The sequence below is a fragment of the Ranitomeya imitator genome, chromosome 4, assembly GCF_032444005.1.
Source record: "Ranitomeya imitator isolate aRanImi1 chromosome 4, aRanImi1.pri, whole genome shotgun sequence".
NCBI lineage: Eukaryota > Metazoa > Chordata > Amphibia > Anura > Dendrobatidae > Ranitomeya > Ranitomeya imitator.
The window spans coordinates 640228622-640245221 of NC_091285.1; the positions used below are offsets into that span (position 1 = coordinate 640228622).

Sequence of the window (16600 nt, forward strand, 5' to 3'; positions counted from 1 at the left end):
AAGACATATAAAACCCGCATAGTTTGCTAAAAAACACATGAAGGACTCCCAGCGTATGAGAAACAAGATTCTATGGTCTGATAGGACAAAGAAAGACTTTTTTGGTGATAATTCCAAGCGGTATGTGTGGAGAAAACCAGGCACTGCTCATCTCCTGCCCAATACAATCCCAACAGTGAAACATGGTGTTGGCAGCATCATGCTATGGGGGTGTTTTTCAGCTGCAGGGACAGGATGACTGGTGGTCATTGAAGGAAACTTGAATGCGGCCAAGTACAGAGATATCCTGGATGAAAACCTCTTCCAGAGTGCTCTGGACCTCAGACTTGGCGGAAGGCTCACCTTCCTACAAGACAGTGACCCTAAGCAACAGCTAAAATAACAAAGGAGAGGCTTCAGAACAACTCTGTGACCATTCTTGACTGGCCGAGCCAGAGCCCTGACCTAAACCCAATTGAGCATCTCTGGAGAGACCTGAAAATGGCTGTCCACCAACGTTCACCATCCAACCTGACGGAACTCGAGAGGACCTGCATGGAAGAATGGCAGAGGATCCCCAAATCCAGGTGTGAAAAACTTGTTGCATCATTGCATCATCAGAAGACTCATGGCTGTACTAGCTCAAAAGGGTGCTTCTACTCAATACTGAGCAAAGGGTCTGAATACTTATGACCATGTGATATTTCAGTTTTTCTTTTTTAATAAATTTGCAAAAATTTCTACATTTCTGTTTTTTTTTCAGTCAAGATGGGGTGCAGAGTGTACATTAATGAGAATAAAATGAACTTTTTTGAATTTTTTATGTTACCCATTCTGGGCACCTCCCTGGTATATATATCCCCCATTATGGGTCCCTTCTTGGTATATATGTCTACCATCCTGGTATGTATGTTACCCATCCTGGGCACCTCCCTGGTATATATGTCCCCCATTATGGGCCTCTTCTTGGTATATATGTCCCCCATTGTGGGCCCCTTCTCGGTATATATGTCCCCTATCCTGGTATATGTCCCCCATTATGGGCCCCTTCTTGGTATATATGTCCCCCTTCCTGATTCCATCCTGGTATATATGTCCTCCGTTCTGCTGATGTTCTTTAACGCATAAAAAATAAACCATTCTACTTACCTCCCTCCGCTCCCACGCTGGGCTTCGTCCTCTTCTGTAGCCGGCAGCTGACTTCAGCGTGCATGTGTCGGGCATCGTATGGCGTTACTACTATGCCCTGTTAGTGACTTGCACGCTGACATCAGCTGCCTCTGATTGGCCGGCGGCGTGTTTTGAAGTGCGGGGACCCGGCAGGAACGTTGCTATCCTACACTATTGTATGCCTAATTAGAGAACGTGCCGGGGTGACCAATACATGGTTAATCTTAGAGCTATAAACTTAAGAAAACAAGGGCTCCTCATGTGTGCAGAGCAATTTACAACATCTGGGGAGACATTTTCTATTTTCTCATAATAAACAAGTCAAGGACCCTCCTGAGCCGCTTCTCCCGTGCGTGAGAATCCCAGAGGTATGTGATGATGAAGGTATAAAATATTCTGCGTGATCTTTACCAGATATTCATGACACTCATCTTCAGTCCTCAGGTAAATGCTTCGGATTATTAATGACACTGAACTTAATTTTTTTTTTATTTTAAAAAGTAGGACTTGATGGAGAACCAAACAATCATTCAGTATTTCCAGATTGTGGCTTTTTCCCATTCAACGAAGAACCATCTTTTATTTTTTGCTCTATTTCTCTTCATTTATTTGATTGGATTACTTGGTAACATCATTATAATCACGTGTGTGATCATTGATGAGCACCTCCATACACCCATGTACATCTTTCTTAGCAACTTGTCAGTGGTGGACATGATTTTAACTTCATCAACCCTCCCAAAACTGTTGGACATTTTACTCACCGGGAAGAACTCAATATCATTCGGAGAATGCTTCACCCAAATGTGTTTTTATATATTTGCTGCCTGTACGGAAGATGTGCTGTTGTCTTTAATGTCCTATGACCGATATGTGGCCATCTGTAAACCATTATATTACCACTTGATTATGAAACGTAGGAATTATATATTATATCTGTTGAGCATTTGGATGGCGACCTCTGTTAACGCCTTATTTTTCACGATGACCATTTACCAGATAGATATTTGCCATTCTAATAAAATACAACAATTTTTTTGTGATATCAAAGCACTCAACAAAATAGCTTGTGCCAATATTAAAATTCATCTTATCATGTCTTTTGAAATCATAATCCTCGGGGTTATCCAGTTCATTATTAGTTTATCATCATACGTCAAAATAATATCTATCGTTCTCAACATTCCTTCTATAACTGGTAGAAAAAAAGCTTTCTCCACCTGCACTTCACACCTTACAGTTTTGAGTACGTTTTATGGAGCCGGTATGTGTATGTACCTAAAGCCTCCTTCAGAACATCCAGAACTTGACTTAGTGTTCTCAACACTGTATACAGCAGTTGCTCCTATGTTAAATCCAATAGTATATAGTTTAAGAAATAAAGAGGTAAAAGTGGCCATAAAGAAAATTATTGACTTGAAATAGGGTAATGATAAAAATAATGTTGTGCAATTCTAGTAATCACAGGAACTGTAGATAGACATGTTAATGATCTTCATATGATGGAAAAGTGGAAACCTAAAAACATCTCGATTTATTCAGTATTGAGTATGAGCGCCATGTGCAGGAATCCCCACACATACACGTCTTGGCTGCAATCAATTTGATTATTAATGGCTGTTTGAGGAATGTTTTGCATCGCTAAATGCACTGAGGCACGGAAATCATCAAGATCTGCTGCTGGCAGCTCCATTTGCAATTACTGACCAATGACGTCCCAGATGTGCTTGATGAGAGACCAGTTTGGAGATGCTGCAGGCCTGTCATGGTTCCACCCCTCAGTGTGTCTGGGATGCAGTTACAGACAGCTCGGCCGTCCAATCTGATACAAGGGCGTGGTGAAGCTGTCAGAACTTTGATTGACAGCTTAGCCATCCAATCTGGTACAGACGGCCGACGAAGTCACCCAGACTCCCAGGTACCTTTTTCTTCCTTTCATAAAGTACTGATAAATACGATTATTTCCTTAGAGAACCAGGTGTTATCAACATTGGCGTTAATTGACTGTGGGTATGCTGCTAACTTTATTGATTTGGGACTGATTCTGAAGTTAGGGTTAGGGACAGTTAGTTTAAGAAGACCCATTCAAGTCATCGCCCTTGAGAAGACACAGTTGGCTTACAATTTGGTCTAGCGAGCAACTGTGGTTTCACTCTCCAAGTGGGAGCTCTCCACTCTGAAGCCATCTCCTGTTTTGTGTTGGATAATTTACCTGCTGGATTGGTACTGGGGTTTCCATGGTTGCAGATTCACAATCCTGTTATTGTAAATCTGTCAGAAGGAAATTGTGAAATGAAGCTCCAAGTAACATAGTAACATAGTAACATAGTTAGTAAGGCCGAAAAAAGACATTTGTCCATCCAGTTCAGCCTATATTCCATCATAATAAATCCCCAGATCTACGTCCTTCTACAGAACCTAATAATTGTATGATACAATATTGTTCTGCTCCAGGAAGACATCCAGGCCTCTCTTGAACCCCTCGACTGAGTTCGCCATCACCATCGCCATCAAGTGTTAGAAAAAATGTCTAAAAAACGTATAAACATGTATACACCTACAAAAAAAAAAGCCAGCTATGGATGACTAGATAAGTACTATATCAATTATTGTGCACAGTGTGATTGTGCACAAAAACCATGCCAGAGTTGGAGGTATATGATCAATACAAATTATTTTATTAAAGCATTAAATACATAAATAGACAAAAAATGAATGGAGAGGAGACAGCAGCTAAAAATAACTAATGTGCAAAGATGACACAAGATGGAAACAGTTGCACTAATAGATGACACAATAAATCCTGCTGTAGCACTGCACTGCCAAGACGTCACAGTAGATAGTCAGAGATCATAATATAAGAGAAATTTTTTGATGTGACTAGGTTACGTTTCACCACCGTGGCTTCATCAGGAGGTGCGTTTCACCGCCTCCTGATGAAGCCACGGTGGTGAAACGCGCGTCGAGGCCCTTCTGTTCTGATAGCACGCTTGCATCATCCTGCAAAATGTCCCAAGGTAATAATATCTTAACCTTATTTATGGGGATTGTTCTTTAACCGCCTAGGGACCATGCAACATGCCCTTCACTCATTGAGTAGCAGGTTTTTAGGTCAACTAACCTAGTCACATCAAAAAATTTCTCTTATATTATGATCTCTGACTATCTACTGTGACGTCTTGGCAGTGCAGTGCTACAGCAGGATTTATTGTGTCGTCTATTAGTGCAACTGTTACCATCTTGTGTCATCTTTGCACATTAGTTATTTTTAGCTGCTCTCTCCTCTCCATTCATTTTTTTTATATTTATGTATTTAATGCTCTAATAAAAATTTTGTATTGATCACATACCTCTATCTCTGGCATGGTTTTTGTGCACAATCACACTGTGCACAATAATTGCTATAGTACTTATCTAGTCACCCATAGCTGGCTTTTTTTTTGTAGGTGTGTATAGTATGTTCTCTGCTGGCCAAGAGGACGTTTTTGTATAGGTTTACTAACGTATAAACATGCTCTGCTACTCTGAAGGGTCTTCCGGGGTGCCTGAAGGACTTTGACGATGTGTTCTCGGAAAAAGAGGTGGAGATATTACCTCCCCCTCAGCCCTATGATTGTGCTATTGATCTTATTCCTAGCGTCAAATCGCCAAAAGCTCGCCTTTACATTTTATCGGGGCCTGAATGGACCGCCATGAAAGAATAAATTCATGAAAGTTTATGGAAGGGTCATATTCGTCCTTCCTCCTCCCCTATAGCTGCTGGATTTTTCTTTGTTAAAAAGAAATAAGGGGTCTCCGTCCTTGCCTTGATTTTCGAGAACTAAACAAGATCACGGTTAAAAATACTTACCCACTTCCACTCATCCCTGACCTATATAATCAGCTTCTGGGGGTTAAGGGTGTTTTCTAAACTTGGAGGATCTTAGAGGGGCTTACAATTTGATATGCATCCAGAAGGGTGATGAGTGGAAAATAGCATTTTTAACGTCTGAGGGTCTTTTTTGAAAAAAAAAAAAATGCCCTACTGTGTTTCAAAATGTTATTAATTATATTTTCTCTGATTGCATTGGAAGATATGTTGTGATTTTCCTAGATGACATTCTAATGTTTCTAATTTTCTCACCAGATTTGGACACTTACCAGGAACAGGTCCGTGTTGTGTAACAGGGATTGAGGGAGAACTCTTTGTTTGCTAAATTAGAGAAATGTGTTTTTTCTGTTCATGAGATTTCTTTCTTGGGGTTTATCTTTTCAGCAGAAGTCTTTAAGATGAACCCTGGGAAGGTGCAGGCCATAATTGATTGGGTTCAACCTCGTGATCTTAAGGCTTTGCAGCATTTTCTGGTATTCGCCAACTAGAAAATAGAAAATGTATCAAGGAGTTTTCGCAGATTGCTAAACCACTTACGGACACATAAGGGGGTGAATCTCAAGGTTTGGTCACCAGGTGCTACCAGGGCTATTAAAAGATTGAAAGAGTGTTTTATGTCCGCACCCATTATGATCCAACCTGATCTCCAAGAACCATTCATTGTGGAGGTGGATGCTTCGAAGATCGGAGTGGGGGCAGTCTTATCGCAGGGGTCCAAAACTCTGACTAACCTGCGTCCATGTGGTTTTTTTTCTAAAAAAATTTCACCGACAGAGAGAAATTATGATGTTGGGAATCGGGAGTTACTTGCTGTCAAATTGGCCTTTGAAAAATGGAGGCATTTTTGGAGGGGGCAGTTCATCAAGTTACAGTGATCACTGATCACAAGAATTTAACTTACATTGAATCAGCTGAAAGGTTAACTCCTAGACAGGCCAGATGGTCCTTGTTTTACTCTCGGTTTAATTTTTCTATTACATTCAGACCAGAGTCTAAGAATTTTAAAGCTGATATATTATCTCGTAGTCTAGATTGCATTTCTCCTCCAGAACCTCCATCATCTATTATTCCTGAAGGTATTGTGGTGTCTATGGTAACCTCGGAATTGGAAGAGGAGATTCGTAAAGTCCAGTCGTTGGCTCCTTCCGCTTCCCCAGAGTCCAAATTATTTGTGCCTGTGTACCTAAGATTGAAGGTGATACAGGAATTTAATGATTCCGTTTTAAGTGGTCATCCTGGGGTTACTGCTACACAGAAAGCCGTTGCAAGACTTTTTTAGTGGCCGTCCATGCATAATGATATTAAAGATTTTGTATCTGCTTGTGAAGTCTGCGCATGCACCAAAGTCAGTCATAGCCGGCCGGCTGGGGAATTGGCTCCATTGCCAATTCCAGAAAGACCTTGGACTCATTTGTCCATGGATTTCATTACAGATTTGCCTCTGTTTGATGGGAAAACTGCTATCTGGGTGGCAGTTGATTGATTCAGCAAATAAGCTCATTTTATTCCTTTGTTTGGATTACCTAATGCAGAGACACTCTCCAGGTTGTTTATTTATCATATTGTAAGGTTATATGGGATCCCTCTGATTATTGTGTCTGAGAGGGAAGTACAATTTGTCTCTAAATTTTGGAGAGTTTTTTGCAGTAAACTAGGGATTGATTTTCATCTGCTTATCACCCTGAAACCAATGGTCAGTCAGACTAAGAGGACAAATCAGTCATTGGAACAAATTTTAAGGTGCTTTGTGGCAACTCAACAGGACTGGTCTTCCTTTTTACCTCTCGCTGAGTTTGCTTTTAACAGTCGAGTACATCAATTTACCATTCTTCTGTACTTATGGTTTTCATCCCCATTTTGGTGAATTTTCTAGGATTAGTTCTGAATGCCTTGGTGTGGAGGTCACCGTACAGAGACTTGGGAATGTCTGGAAGGAGGCTCAGAAGAATATTGGGACTGCTCAGATTCACCAAAAACAAAAGGCCGATAGAAGATGTTCGGTGGGTCCTGTTTTTACGATTGAAGATAAGATTTGGTTGTCGTCTAGGGACATTATACTTAAAGTGCATTGGCAAAGTTGGATCCAAAGTTTATTGGTCCATATGAGATCCTAGAGGTGGTCAATCCTGAGGCATTTAGATTAGCTTCCTCCATCCCTTCACATCCCTAATGTATTCCATAAATCCCTATTAACGGACTGTGTCCTTTCTGCATTGTCTCCCTCATCCCTGCCTCCTCTGCTTTCAGTAGACGGTGGCCTGGAGTATGAATTTTAGATGGTTGTGGGTTCTCGGAGGGCCCGTAATTCCCTCCAGTTCCTCATCCACTGGATGGGATACAGAAAATAGGAGAGATCCTGGGTCCCTGCTCGAGATGTGAAGGCTGATCGGTTAGTCAGGGCCTTCCATCTAAAATTTAATGGGAAGCCTGGGGGTCCAGTGGCCCCCCTAGAAGAGAGGTTGCTGTCACGGTTCCACCCCTCAGTGTGTCTGGGATACAGTTAGTGACAGATCGACCATCCAAACCAGTACTGGGGCGTGCTGAAGCAGTCGGTGCTTTGATTGACAGCTTGGCCATCCAATCTAGTACAGGGGTGTGCTGAGCTGTCAGTGTGTTGATTGACAGCTCGACTATCACAAGGCCAAGGTACAACATGTAAACCATGCAGGCTGCTCACAGTAGCACGAGCAACCTACTGCATGGCATTGTTGTGCTGAAAAACAGCTTATAGGACATTTTGAAGAAGTGGCCGGGCTGCATTGTTTCACAACCAAATCAATGAAACACCGTGTTGTTACTGAATCTAAAATACAGACATAGAGGGATCCAGCTACCATAGATTATACTACCCCACACCATAATGTGTGTAAGTGCAAACATTTCTGGATGAATTGAGATGTTTTGAGAATTGTGTTTCAATGTTTTCATTTTTTGCATATTACCAATATGTTTATTCATCCTGTGATTTCCATAATTAAAATAGTTTTTTTTTTCTTGGAGTTTCAATTTCAATGTTGAGGAGAGTATTATCTCTCAAAGTTCTCAAGCGAGATAAAATGGTAAAGGCCCCTTGACATTAAGCGACGCTGCAGCGATACCGACAACTATCCGGATCGCTGCAGCGTCGCTGTTTGGTCGCTGGAGAGCTGTCACACAGACAGCTCTCCAGCGACCAACGATGCCGGTAACCAGGGTAAACATCGGGTTACTAAGCGCAGGGCCGCGCTTAGTAACCCGATGTTTACCCTGGTTACCATCCTAAAAGTAAAAAAAACAAACACTACATACTTACCTACCGCTGTCTGTCCCCGGCGCTCTGCTTCTCTGCACTCCTCCTGTACTGGCTGTGAGCACAGCGGCCGGAAAGCAGAGCGGTGACGTCACCGCTCTGCTTTCCGGCTGCCCGACGCTCACAGTCAGTGCAGGAGGAGTGCAGAGAAGCTGAGCGCCGGGGACAGACAGCGGTAGGTAAGTATGTAGTGTTTGTTTTTTTTTACTTTTACGCTGGTAACCAGGGTAAACATCGGGTTACTAAGCGCGGCCCTGCGCTTAGTTACCCGATGTTTACCCTGGTTACCAGTGAAGACATCGCTGGATCGGTGTCACACACGCCGATCCAGCGATGTCCGTGGGAGATCCAGCGACGAAATAAAGTTCTGGACTTTCTTCAGCGACCAACGATCTCCCAGCAGGGGCCTGATCGTTGGTCGCTGTCACACATAACGATTTCCTTAACGATATCGTTGCTACGTCACAAAAAGCAACGATATCGTTAACAATATCGTTATGTGTGAAGGTACCTTAAATGCCTTTGAATATTAGATTGTTTTGTACATTTTCAACACACATTGAGCTCATGTTGCTTTCATCATGATATTAATTTATGGACACGTCCAATAAGCACATTCATAACAGAGAATTCAAAATTTTAAAGTCTTCAAAATCAATTCTTTCAACGTGGAACTGAAATTGTATGAGACACTTCTATTTGTTCCCCTAAACTAAACATGGGGAGACGTGCATTGCTTTCTATGAGTATAGTGATAATGCAATTTATAGTCATTCAGGACATGGCAACAGGGGCAAATGCCCTGGGGGGCTCCATTATGTAGAAGCTTTTACTTTCTAGCTCACATGGCTTCTCAGATAGTTCCAACGAGACAGGAGAGTTGAATAGTTTTTAAGCATCTAGGTCTAAGAAAGAAAATGTTCCTCAACCAAATGGAGCCAAATGGATACCTAAATGTATATGTGTATATATAACGTGAACATAAAATAATACTACAAAAAGCAAATAACCCAATTAACAAGTCAAACAAAAAAACCTTCTTCATATATATTGCAGACTTAGTGCTGTTTTCAAGAGTAAGACTTGCAGGCTTCCTCAATGTCTGGACGAAGAAAGCAGGACTCACAGGCTTTTTCTTTTGCTAAGTGAGGGCAGATGAAGAAGGACTACTAGATTTCCCATGTCAGCATAGAAAGCAGAACCCACAATTTTCATCTACATAGGAGAAGAAAATCAGGCCTCACAAGCTTTCCTAATATGTGGGCGGAGGAATCAGGACTCACAAGTTTTCCCTATATGTGGGTGGAGGAAGCAGGACTCACAAGCTTTCCCTTTATGTGGGTAGAAGGACTCATAAGCTTTCCCTATATGTGGGTGGAGGAAGCAGCACTCACAAGCTTTTCCCATATGTGGGTGGAGGAAGCAGGACTCACAAGCTTTTCCTAAATGTGGGTGGAGGAAGCAGGACTCACAAGCTTTCCCTATATGTGGGTAGAAGGACTCACAAGCTTTCCCTATATGTGGGTGGAGGAAGCAGGATTCACAAGCTTTCCCTTTGTGTGGGTGTATAAAGCAAGAGCTACAGTCTTCCCCCACATACTGTATGCGTAGAGAAAGCAGGACTCACAAGTTTTCCTCATACATGGGCAGGACTCAAGCTTTCCCAATATGTGGGCGGAGGAAGCAGGACTCACAACTTTTCCCTATATGTGGGTGGAGAAAGCAGGACTCACAAGCTTTCACTGAGTCATGGTGGCAGTTAAACATCTTACATGGCAAAACAGCCTGAAACCATAGAAAACTATAAACTCCCAAGCTGGATGTTTCCTCAGTCCTTTGCTGATCACAGATAATGTAGCTTAGGAGACCTGAAACTGAGCCATTTTTACCTGCCATATATTTTAGAGAGCTGTTAGTGGAATTCTCATTCCATTGAAATCCCTCATGTACACTCTTAGCTGAGCAACTATTTGCCTATTTGAATAATAATTAGGCATACTGTCATCCAAATACACAAATTAGTCCATCTCATCCACACAAAATACAAACTCTCTACTTAATGGGAACCTGTCAGCAGGACTGTGCACAGTATCAGTACCATAACACTGATTACAATGATACCTTGGTTGATGAAATCAGTCTTGTGGTTGTAGTTTAATCTTTATTTTCAGTTTTGAGTTAATGATATGCTCGTGCTCCGGGGTGGCCTGTGGGAGAGGCTGTGGAGGGGTCTTCATGTGGTGCTCTGATTAGGTATTTACCAGAATGGCTTCTGACAGGTCACAGATCCCTCAGCGCCCTGCCACCTAGTTTACACAATGAATATTATATGTTCATAAATTGGAAAAAAAATTGCATGTGCAATGTGTTTATAATTATTATGGCTAAGGTTATCCTAATATTAAAAAAATTAAAAAAATCCATTTGAAAATGGCGCCCACCGCACCTGCGCAGTAGCAGCTATCGGTGTTTATAGAGGTGATCCGATAGCTGCTACTGTGCAGGCGGCGCCGTCTTGGAGGAGGAATTTTTTTTCTTCTCTAGCAAGATGGCACCACCAGCGCCTGCTCAATAGAAGCTATTGGAACACCTCTATAAACACTTCAAACTGCTTCTGCCCAGGTGTAGTGGGCGCCATTTTCAAATGGATTGTTTAATTTTTTTTTATATCGGGATAACCTCAACCACATTAATTATAAACACAGTAAACATGCGATTATGCTTAACAAAGGAAAGTATAAAAAACACTGCTGTGGTGTTCACAATCCTCTTGCAATAGGACAAGCTTAATGGCAAAACAAGTGCTAGTAATATCCCAAAAGTAATAGGAATGAAAAAATAATTTTTTACCATGCCAAAGGAGTTGAAAAGAAAAGTCTTGGGTGAGGAAAAGAAGGGCTCAATTCTGGCTTTATTAGCAGAGGGATACAGTGAGCGTCATGTTGCCTCCAGCCTTAAAATTTCTAAGTCAGCAATCCATTACAACAAGGCCAAGTAGCAGACATTGGGGACAACAAAGCTACAGACAGGCAGAGGGCGAAAACGACTCTCCACTGACCAGGATGACCGTCATCTTATTCGAATGTCATTCAGCAACCGCAAGATGACATCAAGTGACCTACAAAAGGAATGGCAAATGGCAGCTGGGATGAAGTGCACGGCAAGAGCAGTTCGTAACATGCTCCTAGAGGCAGAACTCAAGTCAGATAAAGCTAGAAAAAAGCCTTTAATCAATGAGAAGCAAAGGAGAGGCAGGCTAAAGTTTGCCAAAGACCATAAGGATTGGACCATAGAGGTCTAGAGTAAGGTAATCTTCCTTGATGATTCTAATTTTCAGCTTTGCCCAACACCTGCTTGTCTATTAGTTGGATGGAGACCTGGAGAGGAGTACAAGCCACAGTGTCTTGCACCCACTGTGAAATTTGGTGGAGGATCGGTGATGATCTGAGGATGCTTCTGCAAGGCTGGAATTGGGCAGGTTAATCTTTGCAAAGAACATATGAATCAAGACGCATACAAGGTTATCCTGGGAAAACAGTTGATTCCCTCTGCTCATGCAAAGTTCCTCAACTCTGAGGACTGTTTTTTTCCAGCAGGACAATGCACCATGCCACAAAGCTAAGTCAATCAAGGTGTGGATGAAGGACCACCACATCAAATCCCTGTCATGGCCAGCACAATCTCCAGACCTGAACCTCATTGAAAACCTCTGGAATGTAATCAAGAGGAAGATGGATAGTCACAAACCATCAAACAAAGAAGAACTGCTTACATTTTTGTACCAGGAGTGGCATAAGGTCACCCAAAAGCAGTGTGAAAGACTGGTGGAAAGCATGCTAAGACGCATGAAAGCTGTGATTAAAAATCATGGTTATTCCACAAAATATTGATTTATGAATTGTTCCTGAGTTAGTATTGTTGTTTCTAAATGATTATGAACTTGTTTTCTTAGCATTGAGGTCTGCAAGCACTGCATTTTTTTTCTTATTTTGACCATTTCTCATTTTTTGAAAAATGTAGTGCTTGGAACTTCGGAGACATGTAGTCAGTAGTTTATAGAATAAAAGAACAATTTACACTTTACATATATATATATATATATATATATAATATATATATATATATTATATATATATATAGCTCAAAAAATAAAGGGAACACTAAGATCCCACATCCTAGATATCACTGAATGAAATATTCCAGTTGTAAATCTTTATTCATTAAATAGTGGAATGTGTTGAGAACAATAAAACCTAAAAATGATCAGCATAAATCACTGCTAATATCCCACGGAGGTCTGGAGTTGGAATGATGCTCAAAATCAAAGTGGAAAATGAAGTTACAGGGTGATCCAACTTCAGTGGAAATGCCCCAATACAAGGAAATGATGCTCAGTAGTGTGTGTGGCTTCCACATGCCTGTATGACCTCCCTACTGTACAACGCCTGGGCATGGTCCTGATGAGGTGGTGAAAATGGTCTCCTGAGGTATCTCCTCCCAGACCTGGACTAAAGCATCCGCCAACTCCTGGACAGTCTGTGGTGCAATGTGACATTGGTGGATGGTGCGAGACATGATGTCCCAGATGTGTTCAATCAGATTCAGGTCTGGGGAACGGGCGGGCCAGTCCATAGCTTCAATGCCTTCATCTTGCAGGAACTGCTGATACACTCCAGCCACATGAGGTCTGGCTTTGTCCTTCATTAGGAGAATCCCAGGGCCAACCACACCAGCATATGGTCTCAAAAGGGGTCTGAGGACCTCATCTCGGTATCTAATGGCAGTCAGGCTACCTTTGGAGAGCAGTTGGGTTCTGTGCGGCCCACAAAAGAAATGCCACCCCACACCATTACTGACCCACTGCCAAACCAGTCATGCTGAAAGATGTTCCAGTCAGCAGATTGCTCTCCATGGTGTCTCCAGACTCTGTCACGTCTGTCACATGTGCTCAGTGTGAACCTGCTTTCATCTGTGAAGAGCACAGGGCGCCAGTGGCAAATTTTCCAATCCTGGTGTTCTGTGGCAAATGCCAAGCGTCCTGCATGATATTGGGCTGTGAGCACAACCCCCATGTGCAGACATCGGGCACTTAGACCATCCTCATGGAGTTGGTTTCTAACCATTTTTCCAGACACAGTTGGAGCGCCCCCAGACGCAGGGCCGCGGGTTACTCGGTACCGGTCCTCTCTGTCTCAGTTCTAGGGTTGTCATGGTGGCTGGACCCGGTCCGTGACCCTGCTAAGGGGCGTCCAATAAAAGGGGTGATGAAAGTCGGCTAAAGTTTCGTGACGCCACCTGTGGTATTCGGTCAGGTCGACCGACGCTGCTTGGGGTCCACTGGGGTGATGTGATGGCAGCTAGATGGTATACCTTCCCACAGGTGAAGTATATCCCCAGGGCTTCCCAGTAATGTAGGTGGCGATGGTGTGGGGTGCAGTCAATAACAAGGACACAGGGTTGCAGTCTCTTTACCTTTTACTGAAGACTTCGGGATCCGCAATCCAGAGCACTGTCAACAGGGCTGTCTGAGACCGGCCGGTCCAAAGGCACATCCAGAGTTCCCTTTGCAGGTGGAAATCAGTGCCTACCACTAGCGCCTGTGTGTTGTAGTCCTTCCCTGCGGAGCATTCGGGATAGTCCTCACAACTTCTGTTCTCGTTCTCTCTCTTTCTCTCTCTCTCCATCCCCCAAGTTTATCTGGATAGGACGCACCCGTTTGACGGGAAGGCTCGGAGCTATTCTGGGACCCTAGAGACGCCCCTCTCCACGCTTGCCCCCTATGTCTGCTTAGGTGATGTATGGTAGACAGCCGACCTATAATCAACTGTCCTGCGGTATTTGAAGTAAGGCATAAAGCCAGTTACTTCCTCGGTGTTCCGGTCACCGGCTACGCGCCTCAGTAGGATGTTGCCGTTCTCGGGGCACGACTCCTACTGGCTCTCCTTTGTGCTTTGATCTCGTTTCTCACTTTCCACAATATCCTTCTCTTCTTGTCCCTTCTTAGGATACCGCCGCAAGGTAGTGCAGGTGCGGTTCCGTTGCTTTCTATTCGTTCTGCTAGGCCCCTGTCAGGAACCCACCCCTGACAGGTCCTCCCTGGACTCTCCCAGGCTGCGTTCTCTACTAACTTCCTATCCGACCCCTAGTTTTACCAGTGTGAGGAGTGGCCTAATACATAGTGCCATTTGCTCCCCCTAGTGGCCGGAGTGTGAAGTGTAATGTGTGCTTGTGATACCTGGTCAGGTGAACTCCTTTTGTGCAATCAGACATAACATCACCCTCCTTAGGCTGCCATCACACTATCAGTATTTGGTCAGTATTTTACATCAGTATTTGTAAGCCAAAACCAGGAGTGGAATAATTAGAGGAAACGTATAATAGGAACATATGCACAATGTCTGCATTTATCACCCACTCCTGGTTTTGGCTTCCAAATACTGATGTAAAATACTGACCAAATACTGATAGTGTGACGGCAGCCTTAGCGGCAGAGCGACATTACTGCAACGACCAGGTCTCTGGGGCGCTGCACATGCAAATTTGTGGCCTGCTGGAGGTCATTTTTCAGGGCTCTGGCAGTGCTCCTCCTGTTCCTCCTTGCACAAAGGCTGAGGTAGCGGTCCTGCTGCAGGGTTGCTGCCCTCCTACGGCCCCCTCCATGTCTACTGGTGTACTGGCCTGACTCCTGGTAGCGCCTCCAGCCTCTGGCCACTATGCTGATAGGCACAGCAAACCTTCTTGCCACAGCTCGCATTGATGTGCCATTCTGGATGAGCTGCAAAACTTGAACCACTTGTGTGGATTGTAGAGTCCGTCTCATGCTACCACGAGTGTGAAAGCACAACCAACATTCAAAAGTGACCAAAACATCAGCCAGAAAGCATTGGTTCTGAGATGTGGTCTGTGGTCCCCACATGCAGAACCACTCCTTTATTGAGGGTGTCTTGATAATTGCCAATAATTTCCATCTGTTGTCTATTCCACTTGCACAACAGCATGTGAAATTGATTGTCAATCAGTGTTACTTCCTAAGTGGACAGTTTGATTTCACAGAAGTTTGATTTACCTGGAGTTATATTCTGTTGTTTAAGTGTTCCATTTATTTTTTTGGAGCAGTGTGTATATATATATATATATATATATATATATATATATATATATACACACACACACACAGTGTATGTGATAAAGATGAACAATCCGATTCAATAGATCCACAGGACCCTGCTCTAGGGACTGCTTCCTACCATCCGGCACGCCCAGCTCCTCTTTTGATTAATCGGCCTTTTGAGTCATTGGGCATGCATCTTGTCACAACGATGATGTCGCACCATGCAGGCTAATCCAAATAGGAGTTGAGGATGGCGGCTGGTAGGAAGCAGCTCGCTGGGTTCATGTTTGGCAGGAAATACTGATGTTCCCGCTGGATCAGGGTCCTCCAATTTTTATTTCTGATCAATAACATCTGTTGTAAAAAAAAAATCTCAGTACATTTTCACCAAAAAATAGATTAAATCTACCCGCACCAATGGTACCCTGGTGCTCACCAGTATTAAAGGCACAGCATGCATTAGAGGAAAAAAGAGCAAACCGACGATTTAGGCAAGATTGGCTAACTACTGTTATCAGCATAAATGATTCCATTCCACAGATGTCACAAAACCTTCACTTTCCATTCAGAATAAATATTTTCTGTGGGATACCATACTACAAAATACTCTCACAAATGTGGGTCATTGTTTGAAAACAAGATTTGTCATTTTGTACACTCAAATAAAGTAATTATCCTAACAAATTAATTTAAGACCATGTTGCATAAATGAGTACACCCCAATAAAAGACTTAGGAACAAAGTTAAAGTTTAGTGAAAAAAAAATTCTAACAAGAATTCAACCAGGTATGTCTAATTATTCATTACACAGGTGTCCAGCAGAAAGGTAAGAATAAAAATATGTTACTTAGCAAAGAAAGCCTTTTCCTGTTTCATGTCGTCCAAGAAGGAAGCCTCTCCTAAAGCCCACTTACAGACCAAGATTAATGTTTTTGGAATTAATGGCTTCAAAACTGTATGGCATCATATAGGAGAGGAGTACCAAGAAAAATACATAGCGCCTACAGTGAAACATGGTGGCGGCAGTGTTCTTATGTGGGGCTGTATGAGGGCTGCTGGTGTAAGGGAGCTACATGATATTGAGGGTATCTACACCTATAAAATTGTCCACATGGCCAGATGGAACATCCCCTAAAGCCATAACAACCAACACCAAAAAAGATATGGATCTATAACAATA

General features: G+C 42.8%; 1 protein-coding gene across 1 annotated transcript; it reads left to right on the plus strand.

Moving 5' to 3' along the window:
- The first annotated feature begins 1659 nt into the window (after positions 1–1659).
- LOC138674636 (olfactory receptor 1E16-like) lies at positions 1660–2574 on the plus strand. Its single transcript, XM_069762451.1, has one exon. It carries the CDS (start codon positions 1660–1662, stop codon positions 2572–2574), a length of 915 nt encoding a protein of 304 aa, XP_069618552.1.
- The last annotated feature ends 14026 nt before the right edge of the window (positions 2575–16600 follow it).